The following is a 15937-nucleotide window of genomic DNA, read 5'->3' as shown; positions in this document are numbered from 1 at the left end:
GGAGACTGTTGTTGAGGGAGGCTGAACTTAAATGCATTAGCTCCTAAATGCTGCTAAAAGCCTATGTGTACATTGACACACAGGCTTTTATGGAGTTGATTTTAGGAGCTTTAGCCAAAAAAAAGCCAAAAGCTCCTAAACTCAAGTTTATTAGCTGCTAGTGTACGTGAAGTATAATTGTACATTGTAACAGAATGCAAAGCTGCAGCAAGAGTTTGAGTTGAGGGAAAAAATAAACCCCCAAGAACATGGGTTACTACACAGGAAGTGCTATTCACATGATTGGTCTAGCATCTTGGTCCAGGCATTAGATTTGACATTGGATACCTGAGCAAAGATGGAATTGGCCTTCTCGTAGGAAAGGCAGTGTCAGGGAGTATACAGTCATTTGAATAATGTATAAATCGGCAAAAATAAGACTAAAGTACATTTAATCTTTTAATTCTGTAAAGATATTGTTAGAGCAACTAGACACTGTCAACAGTAACTATTTTATTCCTTAAGTTGCTAGAATTCAGAAATGGATAGGAAGGTATAATATACTTGCGTTAATTTTTTTTTTTTTTTCACATTACTGGTTTCTGGCTTGGGTCAAAATGTCATACATCCCATGAGTCTTCATGGACATTTTTTTTTTTTTTTTTTATTCTGGAGGGGCTGTCTCGGCTAAGCACGCCCTCCTGTCTGCATGCCTGAGCTAAGTGCAGATTTATTCCAGGAAGTAAATGCTAAATGAATCATCTGCCCTTACGCAAGAGGGGTAGAAATGCTAGGGGGTGTCTTTCAAAGTGATCTCAACAAAATAAAGCATGGAGACATGAATGGGTGAGTTTGCTTTGAATATTAAAAATGATTGGAATAGTGTTTTCAGATAATTGTCCCCAGATGCAGTTAAGTTTCACATCAAACTGTAAAGCGGAATATTCCTGGAAATACATGCTATTTTGGAGAAGGAAAAAAAAATATATTTTTTTTTATGCGGCCTGATGTGTGCCAGGTTACCATTATCAAAAAAGCAGAGCTTTCTTTATTGCTAATTCAGATCGCAGCAACGTTTCCCTGCCTTTTTATCAGCTACTGATGCATACATGCACAATATTTGTTATTTTTGTGTGTCTGTGGATTGATTTATTGAATGAGCAATAAGATCTCTCAGCTGCAACCCCTTCTTTTGTATGTATAGTATATATTCAGTTTTTGTTTTTTTTTTTCCCATTTTGAAACTTCTATGTTGCAAATTAGTATTGTAAAAAGCTTCTGTTACAGCTTTGATTTTAAACCTGTAACAGAGTAATAGTTCAGTTACTAAAATTTCATGCAGTTGTCCCATTACAGTAAGAGGTTGGTTTCCTTGGCAATGTACCATGTCCAAAGTGTTGCATTTCATAAATGGGTTTAAAGGTTATGTTTCTCTATTTTCACTGTAAAAGGTTTCAACTACAACATTTAGACTGAGATTAGACTGACTTAAACAATTTAATCATGCTTTGTAAGTGCTGGTTAACACTAGTGCATACAGTCGTAAAACACATTATATTCAATGGTGTCCTTTCATATCAATGTGATTCAGTATGGGGCAAATTTGCAAAAGGTTCCTGTGCTACATTGGTGCATTTTTTACAGTGTGATTTGGCCACATAAAATTTGCAAAGTCACACTACATAATTGCACTGAAAATCGCGTCAAAATGACATTTCAACAGTGTGATCCAAGCCTTCATAAGATAAATGGAGTCATTGCATTGTCACAAGTGCTTTATTTTCAAGCCTCTTGAAAAATGAAATTTGGTTGTAAGACACCAACTCCTTGACCAGTTTTGTAAAATATTCCAGCTAGTTACAAAATCATACCTGATGCTATAGAATCAACCATACAACTTAAAAGTAAACCTGCGATTGGAGAAACCTCTGCTACTCCTACCATTTTCTTAAAGTGCCTGGTGGTCATACTGTGACCCTCTTGCCGTAAAACAGTCACAAGCCAAAACAAGCATGTTAATGAAAATGTAACTTTCCTAATCTGCATACTTGTCCAGGATCGAATGATTGACAGTGGCATCCCCATATTCCTCCAACCAAAGTCCAGCTTAGGAAGATGATAGTCCAGTCTACCTTAACTCTTATCTTATTGGAACTGAAATTAAAGTGATTGTAAGGGTTTGTTTTTTTAAAATTACAAACATGGCATACTTCCACTGTGTAGCTCATTTTGCAGAGTAGCCCCGAACCTCGTTTTCGGGGGTCCCCTGGCGGCTCCTCCCCACACCAGATAACCCCCTAGGAGAAGCACTCTCCCGGGGTGTTATCTTGCGGACACAATCCCGAGTCCAGCATTTGCGTCTATAGACACGAATGCTCGACTCTGCCCCCCCCCTGTGCTCATGTCATTGGATTTGATTGACAGCAGCAGGAGCTAATGGCTGCACTGCTATCAATCCAATCAAGAGCCGGGACCCTGTGGAGAGAGGGAGAGCGCGTCTTCGACAAATACGGGGCTCAGGTAAGTAAAACAGGGGCTGGGGGACCAGCCACTGCCAGGTATTTTCACCTTAATGCATAAGATGCATTAAGGTGAAAAAAGCGAGGGTTTACAACCCCTTTAAAGATTTGCGTATGTAGATTTTAGTGCAGTGTGCAACCAATCCATTTCTTGGGGAGGAGAGGCCTGAAGCATGGCTGCCAAAAAAATCTGAAGAACCACACCGTTTTGTTCACTATAGGAAACAAGACACATCTAACGGTCAAGCCTCTTATCTGTGACAATCTATTTCTTCTTTTCTTAGGTTCATGCAATTCCCCTGCGCTCTTCTTGGGTGATGACCTGTGCATATGCCCCATCTGGAAACTATGTGGCTTGCGGTGGTCTTGATAACATTTGTTCAATTTACAACCTGAAAACTCGTGAAGGAAATGTGCGAGTGAGCCGTGAGTTGGCTGGGCACACAGGTGAGTTTGAATTATAAAGCATAGCCAGAGAATGGTGATTTGACTGTGGGGACAGATGTGCATTTTTCAACAGCTCCTCTAATACAACCATCCTGAGATTCATGTCTTGCTATACATCATGGAAACTGAGAAATTCCATTTGGTGTTGTAATATGTCTAGCCTCTGACATTTGTTCACCTTTTTTTTTTTTTTTTTTTTTTTTTTTTTATAGCAGTTGCCTTTAAAGAGTATCTGTACTTATTACATGTCACTGTCATTCTACTTCATTTGTTACTGGGCAGAATGGGAACATAGAATAAGGGCTAATAGGCCTCAATAAGGGGAAATGGGAGCCTTGCACCACTTTCTCCATCAGAATTGGTTTCCGAGGAGGAAAATATATTCCCATAAGATCTGTACCAAATTCATCAAAATAAAATGATTCAGATATCAAAGATAAGCCAACCTCTAGATTAGCAGGTATAGCTCAAAATTAGCACAAAGTAACAAGATGAATCTCAAACGAGGGCTTTACAATTCCGAGGTATAGGTATAAGCTGCCACTAAATAAAATATAATTAAAGATATCATTAAGATTCACCACAAGATGCTGCTAGGTGTGCTGGCTGTAACATGACACATCTAAGCATACCTGCCATCTATCGAGGAACACAAAGGAGCTGTGCTGTCCCAGTAAACTCGTGCAGCTTATACGTCCTCCATCAGCTGTAGATGACAACAAAGGAGATGTAAAACTAAACCCACAGAGAAAGCTAAGCCAGTTCCCATGATAATGGTCATTGAAAATTCTCCCCAGTCACACACTATAAGGGGAGCTTGCCCAGGGAGAAATTGCTGCCAGTCACCACCTCCTCCTTGCTCAGGCCCAGTGGTAGCAGCTGGGTGGCCTGATAATGTAATCAGCCAGTTTTGGCACAACTTGACGTCGGGCGGTAGGGGTATTTAAGAGGGGCTGTGGAGGAGGTGAGTGGCGGATATTTCTCCCTGGGCAGGCTCCCTTTTTATAGTGCATGTTATCTACAGCTGATGGAGGACTTTATAGTTGCATGTTTTTACAGGAACACAGCTGGCCCTATGTTAATTGCTATGTTATGAAGTCCCCGTTTGAGATTCATCTTATCTGGGCTAATTTTGAGCTACATTTGGTACACTAATCTCTAGAGGTTGGCATATCTTTCTTTTTATGCCTAAATCATTTTATTTTGATGGTTTTGGTACAAATACCCCTAATTGGGAATAATTGCAAAGCTACTACTTCCCCTTATTGAGTGCCTAATGGCCCTTATTCTATATTGCCATTTTGCCCAGTAACAAATGAGGTAGAACGACTGATACAGATGTAATAAGATGTGTTATAAACTGTACTTATTTCTACATACACATTTCAGTTAGAGACCTCCCATGAGCCCTTCTTCTGCTTGTCTTGATATCCCAGTGGCAACCCAGGGAGTTTCATATGCATTTGCTGTTCAGATATACAAGGTGCAAATACATGATTGGTTTAAAACATCTGTGAGATAGGTACAATATATGTAATTTACATATTTTATCTGCTTAGGTACTGCTGCTTTCTTCATGTGTCCTGAGGAAGCAGAAATGTGAAAGATGTTGACCCATGAGGACTAATTCACACACCAATAAAGCTGTTTGCCATGTATTTAGATAATCCACGAATTTATATTGCAGTTCCACAGTTGTATCATAAGCACAAATTGGTATTAATGACCTATATAAACCTTAGTGCTTTTATGTATTATGATTGCCATTATTGTGCTTTTTATTGTATGACCTGTGTCCCTTGATATGCTAGTAAAGCTGACTTAATATTTCTCTAGATAATTCTATGTTTTCTATACAGATGTGGCATTTTAAAAATATTTGCAAACATACTCTGAATTTGCTTGATAGGGGGTGTGTGTGTAGCTGAACAGTGGGCTTGTTTTGTGATTGGCATTGGTTTAAGGCTAAGTTCACACTGGCATTAGAAACGCCCCTCAAACGCCTATGCAAATGATACAATGGACAGCACATAGTGCTGTTCACATTATCAAAACCTGAAGCTTTGGCATCGTTTCACTTCAAAATTGAAGCCTTATGTCAAGTCAGGAGGCGTTTGAAGCCTTTCAATGCCTCCTATTCAAGTCTATGGTAACGCTTTGCAAATGCCCTGGCAGGCAGTTTCAGGACGTTAAAATTAGTTTTTTTGCTATAATGTCACATTTGCGGAGAGGTTTTAACGTGCCTTAATGCTCATCAAATGCTTCAAAACTGCAAATAGAGCATTTGGGGAGCTTTTTTTAAGGCTTGTAAATTGCCAGTCTAATGCCCACTCTAAAGCTCGTTGATGCGAGTCCTAATGCCTATACTAACGCTATAGGAGCGTTTCTTAAGCTATAGAAATTTAGTAAAGTGTGAACAAGCCCTTAGGCTTGCATACACATGGAGAGTACGAACCACCTCTTATGAGGGGCATGGTCTGGACATCGCCGAGTAAGGACGTGATTCTGTGGAGCTCCCGGTCCGTCCTGGCCTTTCCAGCCCTAATTTCAGTCAATTCTATCAGAAAATGAATAGGAAAAAAGAGGAACAAATCGGTGCAAATATATGTAAAAAATCGCTGGAAGCGGCTGAACACTCGGGTCAAAAATCAAATCCCTGAGAGTAATATATAGCAGATGGTGCAGCGCTAAAAAATATTAAATGATTAAAGAAATAGTCCATAAACTTCAAGCATTCATAAGTGTTGTGACATCATGCTGAAAACATCGTGGGTAAAAGTGATCCCTCCACCAACATATGAAATGGCCTCTCACCTCACCAACCGGACCCTTTTGTTATGATCTCGTATGTTTACCCTACCCATGCTCATACATCTGGCACTGGATGAGTGCCTTGTAAGTTTTTTTTTTTTTATCTTGTATCTTACCTCATTAAAGTTTTTTACGGAGAGCACTATGGTCTACCCTTTTATATTTACATGGCATATACGTTTGGGGATTGATTGACTCTGCATATTGCTTATCCATTACCGCTGCTGACTGATTTGGATCGGCTGCTTACCTGCTTCATATGACCCATAAGGTAAAGCGCATCTGACCCTCTATAACAAAAGGGTCCGGTTGGTGAGGTGAGAGGCCATTTCATATGTTGGTGGAGGGATCACTTTTACCCACGAAGTGAATGCTTGAAGTTTATGGACTATTTCTTTCATCATTTTAATATTTTTTTTTAGCGCTGCACCATCTGCTATATATAATTCTATGAGAAAAAAATGGCATGTACATGCTGGGAAGCGGAGAGGGAAAAAAACAAAAGAAGCCACTTCCAAGGACTCAAGTAAGCGGAGAAATCCACAGATATTTCCCCAGCTCAAGGGAGTCATCTCTGGGCCCTAAGATGGCGGACACCACGAGGCACGGCGGACATGTGAGTTCACTACTAAGCAACTCAGACACCGCTCATGGCTTCACACGCTCTGGAGGGAGAGCCCGATACACCGGCGGTATATCAGCTGGATTCCCAGGGATCTGTATACCCGCATCCCACGCCGCTCACCCTACGGGCAGATGCGGAGCTGAGGGCGCTACTGCAAGCCCTGCCGACAAGAGCAGACATAGAATCGCTGGCCAGCCGATTAGAGGTTTCCCATCGCAAAGACATTGCAGCAGTACGCACGGACATTACCTCTCTGACGGAACGAATGGGTGCAGGAGAAGCCACAGTGACGGCCCTGGGGAGGAGATTAAAACAAGTAGAAGACACTCAGGCCGCACAAGCAGCATCTGTGCTCAATCAGCAGCTGCACCTGGAAGAAATTGAGGATCGCAGCAGGAGAAACAACCTGCGACTCAGGGGCTTACCTGAAGCCACTGGGGCAGAGGACCTGGCAGCCACCACACTAGCCATCTTCAGGAATGTAGCAGGAGACAACTTCCCAGCCACCATGTCTTTCGATCGCATCCACAGAGCTCTGGGGCCACGATCTGTAGACCCAAATCGCCCGAGGGATGTGAACTGCCGGGTCCATCAATATGCACATAAGGAAATCCTCCTGCGAAAGGCATGGGAGGTAAGAGACACTGAATTTGATGGGTCTGTCATCCAGATCCTGCCGGATATTTCAAGAGCCACCTTGCAAAGAAGGGCGATGCTGGAAATTGCCCAGCACTCTGGCATTACTTATAGATGGGGTTTCCCCATAGCAGTGACTTTTAAAAAGCAGTCTCAGTCCTTCACCTTACGCTCACCTTCAGAACTCCCTGCACTGTTCGATTTTCTTGAAACTGACCCGGTAGAAGTACCAGATTGGCTCCAGGTGATCCCACGTTTCACTCCCCGCTTGGGTAGGACAAACCAGAGGAGAGCCCGCTCGCCGATACCACAGAGGAGCAGGCGTAGATCCTGCTTCACTTCGGCAGACGAAAAGAGGGAAACCTAGTGGCAGCGGTGAGACTATATACATCCACATACTGTCACTAATACCTCATCATTAGTGCGCTTTTTGTTGTATCCCCTGGTTGTATTCTCCTGTTGATTGTGCCTTCTGGCGCCCTCTCATAACTTGAGGTCACATATGTTAGATTGAAACACTCCCCAGACAAAACCCCATCGTAACCTTGACCCCATAGTTTACACTCGGGTCACTGCTTGGACAATGGGGGTGGGTAATGGACTATGGGAGGTGGTGGGCCTCTGGGGAATAGTGATGGAGGCAAGAAGGGGTAACGGTTATTAACACCCCCCACCTGTGCCTCCACCTGGTGCAACGAACTTCTGGCATCGGCCCCTTTGACACAAAGGATAATCTCACCCCCCCCATGAACGCTAAATGACACACGATGGAACTCCTGAACTAAACGCTCTCATGAGACCACACTACACACTTACCAAATATATACGGAAGCCGCATGTGCTCATGAGAGACGCACCCTGTGGGGAGATGGGGGTTAACAGGTGGGTCAGCGTTGAGGGACACTCTTTTGCCAAGGAACTGCAATATGGTCTCACATGGGGCACTATAAACTGCTAAACTTGTTCAGCGAAGGTGGTAAGGCATTAATCCTTTATTTGGTGGCGGCTGTTGTCATTCATCTGCGGTTCAGTGGTGCGCTTAGTCCGCCCACAAGCCCCCCTCCCCGCGGCGTGCCAACCTGCTGAATCTGTAATGTGATCTTTATTATCAGTCGATAGAACAGTAACTATACTATGTAGATTAGGGGTGAACTGCTAGACTGTGTTAGTGGAGGTCAGCAGCCACTGACAGCTCCGGGAGATCATCTTGTTCAGAATTCTGCAAAGGGGTGACTCCCTCAGCGAGGAGGTGGGTGGGATCCAGGAGACTGTAAAGTGACACAATCTTTAATGCACTCCCCCCAGTCCTCCTTGGGAGGGGGCGTGGGTGTGCCCTGGTGGGGCTGGACATGCTCCCCCTATACAGGGGAGCACGTCCACACTGACTGTGGACATATTCCGGGCCTGACCACCACACAGCAATATGCCGAAGGCAGTGGCCAGAGACTCGGGGAGCTCCTGACCAAGTAGGGTACCTCAGACAAGGGAAAAAGGGGCACAACCCGTGTTAGGCACCAGTTGTTCCATTTACCGTTTTTAAAAAAAAAAAAAGGATCTATTGCACTTGTTGTCCGCTTAGCTCTCTTGAGCTATCCTAGCTCTTTCCTTTCTAACACCCCACCCCCCTACTCCACTCCTAACCCCTCATTAGCACGGGTGTAATGGATCACGTTAACAACTTTTCACTGAACACCAAAGGGTTGAATGTACCTGAGAAACGCTGTATGCTCTTGAATGGTCTTAAAAGAGCTAGAGCAGATATAGCGTTCATACAGGAAACCCACTTCAAAACAGGTACACCGCCATGCCTGAATAATAGGTACTTACCATGCCACAAATCCAACGGCCAAATCTAAAGGAGTGTCTATACTTCTGGCAGGAAAAGTACCTTGGACATGCCGTGACACTAAAAGACCCAGAGGGGTGGTCTGTGTTCATTAAGGGGCTAATAGGGGGAAGTGCTGGTGACACTAGCCACTGACTATGCACCAAACGGTAGACAGGATGCCTTTATACACAGTACACTGACCCTCCTGATGGACTTCACTGAAGGCCATCTGATTTTACGAGGAGATTTTAATGTACCCCTGAGCTTTAAAGTGGACACATCCTCCGGCACCTCATCCCTACGAACTAGTGTACACAAACACATCACTCGAGAGCTCCATGATGCCCAGCTGATAGACATATGGAGACTTCACACAGGGGAAAGGGACTACACGTTCTTCTCGTCCCCCCATAAAATATACTCACGGATTGATTATTTCCTGATACCACATGGTCAATTAGAGGCAGCACAAGACCCAGCGATAGGTAACATAACCTGGTCGGACCATGCACCCATCACCATGTGCTACACACTCTCACGGACCTCGGTAACTAGAGCTAAGTTCTGGAGACTAAACGAAAGCTTGCTACAAATTCCTATAGTACTGACAGACGTTACAAAAGAACTAAAACAATATTTTCAAACCATCGACATTGACAGTTGAGACCCAGGGATACTATCGGAAGCTCACAAATCCGCACTGAGGGCGGTCCTGATCAAGCACGGGGCGCGTATCAAACGAGAACAGGAAAAACAACTCTTGCTACTTCTTCATAAGATACGGGAATTAGAAACTAAACACAAGACCAACCCAATACCCTCAATAGAAACAGAATTGTTAACTCCGCAGACAAACGGTAGATATACTACAATATGAAGCCAAAGCAGCCTTACAATTCTGTAGGAAACTCTCCTACGAATCAGGAAACAAGTGCGGGAAACTACTGGCCAAAACAGACAACAGACTGCACGCATACATACCCCAAATCATCTCGCCCTCAGGACAAAAAAGCCTTGTCCACCCAAATTGCCCGAGAATTCCAGACCTACTATTCCGCTCTTTACAATCTCCTGGCACAACATACTAGTGACACTGAAATCGGGGACTATCTCACCTTGTCAGGCATCTGTAAACTCTCCGAAGAAACAGCGACTGCATTGGAAGAACCCATCATGTTGATGGAACTACAATGCGCCATCAATGGCATGAAACCAGGCAAAGCACCAGGCCCAGACGGGTTCACCCTCCAATACTATCAAACCTTCTTACCAATTCTAGGCCCATACATGATCAAACTATTCAGCAATCTTACGGAGGGAGGCCACCTACAAAGGGATACCTTAAAAGCCCACATATCTCTCATACCTCAGGAGGGAAAAGACCCAGCTGCATGTAGCAGTTACAGGCCTATATCTCGCCTGAATATAAATCTTAAACTCTTTACCAAAATACTGGCCAACAGATTATCCCAGCATATGACTGACCTGATTCACTTGGACCAAGTAGGTTTGGTCCCCTCGAGAAGCTAGGGACAACACTACCAAGGTACTTGATCTGGTACATAGGGCCTCAGTGACAAAAACGCCTTGTGTCTTTCTCAGCACGGATGCTGAGAAAGCTTTTGATCGAGTGAGTTGGTAATTTATGTCCTCCGTACTTAAACACATCGGACTCGATAAGAATATGTTACACTGGATCTCCAATATATACTCTACACCGACGGCCCAGGCCAAAGCTTACGGAATCCTCTCTGACCCCTTCACCATATCCAATGGTACCAGACAGGGATGTCCTATGTCACCTTTTCTCTTCGCCCTAATGCTAGAGCCCTTTCTATGTACGATATGTCGGAACCCCGATATATCAGGAATCACTTTAGATCAGGCCCAATATAAGATCTCAGCCTATGCATATCTTTTATTTTCTCTTACTAACCTGGTTGTGTCCCTCCCAAACCTAATTAAAGAATTTGAGAGATATGGGAACATATTGAATCTAAAAATTTAGACAAATAAACAGCTATGGGCATTAATATGACTCCCCTGAAATCCAAATTTTAAATTTTAAATGGTCAGACAGCCATCTTAGTTACCTAGGAACAAGTATCCCCAGCGAACTGACACGCACATTTGAACTCCATTTCCCCCCAATGTTAACCAAAGCAAGAGAGCTGCTCGAGGAGTGGAACAAAGGACTCCACTCCTGGTTCGGCAGATGCAATCTTATTAAAATGTGCATTCTCCCGAAATTTCTGTACCTGTTTCAAGCACTGCCAATCAAAATTCCACCCTTATACTTTAAACATACTCTGGATGTTTACCAAATTTATATGGTCACATACAAAACCATGACTACACAAACGATATCTGACACTACCGAAAAACTACGGAGGATTGGCCCTTCCAGACATAAAAAAATTATTACCAAGCGGTTCATCTAGAGAGAATCATTGACTGGAACAGGCATGACCAAACTAAACTGGACACAGGTAGAACGTAACCAGGTGAGTGTCCCACTGAAGGGAGCGATCTGGTGCTATGACCGACTACCTCCAGACATGACATCCTATAATAGGCCCCACATTATACGTGGGCTCTGTTATAATACAGACAACATCCCTGACATCAAGACACTCACCACTATTCCCAATTCTAGGCAACCCGGCGTTCACACCTGGACTAGACCGATCAGAATACGAGACACTACGAACAGCAGGTAAAGAATGTGCTTTACATTATCTAGACTGAAAACACTGGACCTCGATCCAATCGTTGCTGAGCGACACCGGGGGCTTCCAGCTTTCGTTTTGGAAAGCAGTCAGACTATATCACTTAATTCACTCAATACCAGACCCAGGGCAATTCAATCGCAACCTGACAACATTTGAGGACTATTGCAGTAAAACGTACACCCTACTTGACACCCAACTGCTGGTTAGACAGGTATCTGCTCCCTCCTCCTCCCTGAAAGGTGCCAAATGTGACACCGGGGGGGGGGAGGAATCCAAAAAGTGGAAGATCCATTTTTGGGTGGAACTCCACTTTAATGCCTGTAGAAGCACGTTAGGTTAATTGAATGTGCGATTAATGTAAAGTGCTGTTTAAATTACAGTCGACATACAAGTACCTGTAATACATAAATGTATTCATTGAATAATTGCATTTAAATATTCCTGGTGCAGGTTTTAAATGACAGGGAACAGCTAACCACCTTGGAATGTTTTTCTGTCAAACCACAAATAGGATAAAAGGTCAATGTGCATAACTCTTCACCCCCCTAAAGTCAATACTTTGTAGAGCCACCTTTTGTGGCTATCGCAGCTCCAAGTCGCTTTGGATAAGTCTCTGAGCTTGCCACATCTTGCCACGGGGATTTTTGCCCATTCCTCCTTGCAAAACTGCTGCAGCGCCTTCAAGTTGGCTGGTTTGCACTTGTGAACAGCAATCTTTAAGTCTGACCTCAGATTTTCTATTGGATTGGGGTCCCTGTATTTAGCACCATCTATCTTTCCTTCAACTTTGACCAGTTTCCCAGTCCTGACTGCGGAAAAACATCCCCACAGCATGATGCTGCCACCACCATACCACCATGTTTCACTGTGGGGATGGTGTTCTTTGGGTGATGTGTTGGGTTTGCACCAGATATAGCGTTTTCTTTGATAGCCAAAAAGTTCAATTATAGTCTCCTCAGTCCAGAGCACCTTCCTCCATACATTTTGGGAGTCTCCCACATGCCTTTTCGCAAACGCAAAACGTGCCATTTTGTTTTTTGCTGAAGTAATAGTTTTATTCTGGCCACTCTGCCATAAAGCCCAACTCTGTGGAGCGTGCGGCTTATTGTCGTTCTATGTACAGATACTCCAGTCTCTGCTATGGAACTCTGCAGCTCCTCCAGGGTTACTTTAGGTCTCTGTACTGCCTCTCTGATTTAATGCCCTCCTTGCCCAGTCCGTGAATTTTGGTGTGTGGCCGTCTCATTTCACTTAATCTGTGAATTCTGAAGGTAATTGGTTGCACCAGAGCTTTTTATGGGCTTTATAACATGGGGTGACTAGATACGCACATGCCAATTATCAGTTTTTATTGCTAAAGTTTTATTATATATTTTTCTAATTGTACTTAGCCAGCTTAGACTATTGTGTTCTGATGCATCACATATAATTCAGATTAAAAAAAAACATTGTACTAAAGACTGTAATGTAACAAAATGGGTAAAAAGCCAAGGGGGGGGGGGGGGGGGGGGGGGTGAATACTTTTTCAAGGCACTGTACCGAGTGATGTGACTGACCTCCCGGTGATATACAGAAATGAAACAAATCCTACATACGTTGTACCTGCAGTCTTCTATTCTCTACAGCTGTTCAAAGTCCAGAATTTTTTAAAGCTTGTCCGAGCGTTCAGCTCTCTGCCGCCTTTTCTTCTTCAATAAGGAGAGCTCTGAGAACTAATGGGGGGAGGGTAAATGGGACACCCCCCTTCACACAACCCCCCCCCCCCCCCCCTTTCCACACAACACCCCCCCCCCTTTCCACACACAACCCCCCCTTTTCCACACAACACCCCCCCTCCTTTTCCACACAACCCCCCCTCCTTTTCCACACAACCCCCCCTCCTTTTCCACACAACCCCCCCCCCTTTTCCACACAACACCCCCCCCCCCCCCCTTTTCCACACAACCCCCCCCCCCCCCCCACAACACCTAGGAACAGAGTTGAGGCCGTCAATCTGCTGGTGGTCAGCGTCTACTTTTTTTTCGCTGGTGTGACACTGTTGATTGGCAGCACCTACCTTATACCATTTCATCTCCTAAGTTTCTTATATTAGCAACTTTGCTTGACATCCCTGAGCATATTAAAGCTGGTCAGCTTTAAAAGCACAGGAATCTTTGAAACCCAGACAGGAAGTGTATTTGTTGCTCTGTCTTATGTCTTGGCAGAAAGCCGGGATGCTGCTCCTTTGTACCTGACGGCTCTCCACGTCAGTCAAATCTGGTTAATGTTTACAGGCTGTTTACCTGTGCTCATTTTGAATATCTAGAACACTGGTATAAATGCTCTGCAACCAGTCAGGCTATGACCTGCATTCTAAATACAACAGTTTTTACCAAATTCGGGGTGGGATTGGGGGGGGGGGGGTGTTACAAAATGTGAGTTTAAATGAAAAATGTCTATGCTGTATTTTGACTTTTTTTTTTTTTTTTTTTTCCTCTTTTTCAAGGCTATCTGTCCTGCTGTCGCTTCTTGGATGATAATCAAATTATTACCAGCTCTGGAGACACCACTTGGTAAGTAGATTTTTTCTTTCTCTTTGAATGGGCTATGGAATTTTTCACTATTCATGTTTGGATCTAAAATACAGAAGGTTTCTGAGTTTTTCTATGTGTTGCCACAGCATATGATGGCTGGAAAGAACCCAGCTCCAGGGTTGCTTTGCAAGCTTTCAGGGCTTTTGCCTTGTAGGTCCAACGTTTGTTTCTAATGTATCAGATACGTGGCTGCATATTAGCTAATTTCCACTAAATATTCTTTAGGGGCCCTTTCACGCATTTTAAAACTGCACATAAGAAATAGCATACCTGTAGTGTGAACAGTAATATAGGATTTAATGGGGAATAGTTTTCATGCTCTTTTGTCACCCTGGAAAAGCACAGCAAAAGCACATCAGTGTGAAAGGGGCCTACCTGCTGCTTGTACATGCACCAGAACATTATTTTTGATCAGGCCTTTCCTTTTTATGACTTGCCACTCTGCTGTATCCCCCTGGACCCACTTATTTTTTTAAATGTTTGGCTTACTTCACACAAGTAGCTCTTGTGCACAGTTATAATAGCTGCTGGAATCGCCCCTAACCTTTACTATCGTGCACTCATGCACAGTGCAGCTTACGACTACCTCATGAGATGCAGTGCATGCTGAGAAATTTTTGTATCCCTCGTAATTATCTAGTTCGAATAGATCAAGAACAAAGTTTTCAAAGAATAAAATATATTGCAGGTAGATTAATATAGAGACCGATGTCCAAACTGAAAAGATCACCCGCTGTGTCTGCACTTAGTGTACATGTAGTTTAGCACTCTAGTTACACGTGTTTTTTCTTTCTGCTTGCAGCGCTCTGTGGGACATTGAAACTGGCCAGCAGACAACCACCTTCACTGGACACACTGGGGATGTCATGAGCTTGTCCCTTGCTCCAGATTCCCGGTGCTTTGTGTCTGGGGCTTGTGATGCCTCAGCCAAACTTTGGGACATCCGAGAAGGAATGTGCCGACAGACTTTCACCGGACACGAGTCTGACATAAATGCTATCTGTGTAAGTTTTGTACCTCCAAACCTTTCAGAATACGTCCCGTTGAAATGATATAGGAATATCTTTTAGCACCCGCTATATAGACACTGATGGGTATCGGAGGATAACTTTTGGAGGAATTTGCTGTCAGTTATGTTCAAGGTTGGTGAATGACAGTTGAGATTGACTGCTAGGCCTGGCACTGCATTTTTGGAGGTGGTTGCATACTTTAAGTATTTACTAGAGATCTGCCCAAATCTTATGAGTTCACTATCTTTGCCTATTTTATAAATATATTAACAGCAATGTGACTTTTTTTTTTCTTTCCTCCTATCCAGTTCTTCCCCAATGGTAATGCTTTTGCCACTGGCTCAGATGATGCCACTTGCAGGCTATTTGACCTCCGTGCAGACCAAGAACTGATGGTCTATTCCCATGACAACATCATCTGTGGCATCACTTCAGTAGCATTCTCCAAGAGTGGACGCCTCCTCTTAGCCGGATACGATGATTTTAACTGCAACGTCTGGGACACACTTAAGGCTGACAGAGCAGGTAGCTATGATAAAGGTTTATTTTTGTATGCAGCCTTTTGCTAACAGTGAAGCGATTAACCACCTCCTTATGTTATTTATCAGATGTGCACCTCAATGGCACACAGAAGGTGTGATGAGGGAGTCGGGCGGTGTAGATGAACTGTCTGAGTGCTGAGATGCCCCCTGCAGATTGGTACATTGGGTGCAGACCTTTAGTTGTCACTACTTCCCTGGAAAGAGAGGCTGGATAGATGAAACCTTGGCCCCCACA

General features: G+C 43.7%; 1 protein-coding gene across 4 annotated transcripts in view; it reads left to right on the top strand.

Moving 5' to 3' along the window:
* Positions 1 to 15937, top strand: part of GNB1 (G protein subunit beta 1) — a 131401-nt gene that overhangs the window by 96296 nt on the left and 19168 nt on the right. For all 4 annotated transcript variants that reach the window (XM_073602970.1, XM_073602973.1, XM_073602974.1 and 1 more), the window contains exons 6-9: positions 2783 to 2945; positions 14063 to 14129; positions 14953 to 15154; positions 15469 to 15685. In XM_073602970.1, coding sequence (XP_073459071.1) covers positions 2783 to 2945; positions 14063 to 14129; positions 14953 to 15154; positions 15469 to 15685 — 649 coding nt within the window. The remainder of the gene's footprint in view (positions 1 to 2782; positions 2946 to 14062; positions 14130 to 14952; positions 15155 to 15468; positions 15686 to 15937) is intronic.

This window comes from Aquarana catesbeiana, linkage group LG10, assembly GCF_042186555.1.
Source record: "Aquarana catesbeiana isolate 2022-GZ linkage group LG10, ASM4218655v1, whole genome shotgun sequence".
In the NCBI taxonomy this organism is placed as follows: domain Eukaryota; kingdom Metazoa; phylum Chordata; class Amphibia; order Anura; family Ranidae; genus Aquarana; species Aquarana catesbeiana.
This window is presented reverse-complemented; position numbering and strand designations above follow the sequence as displayed.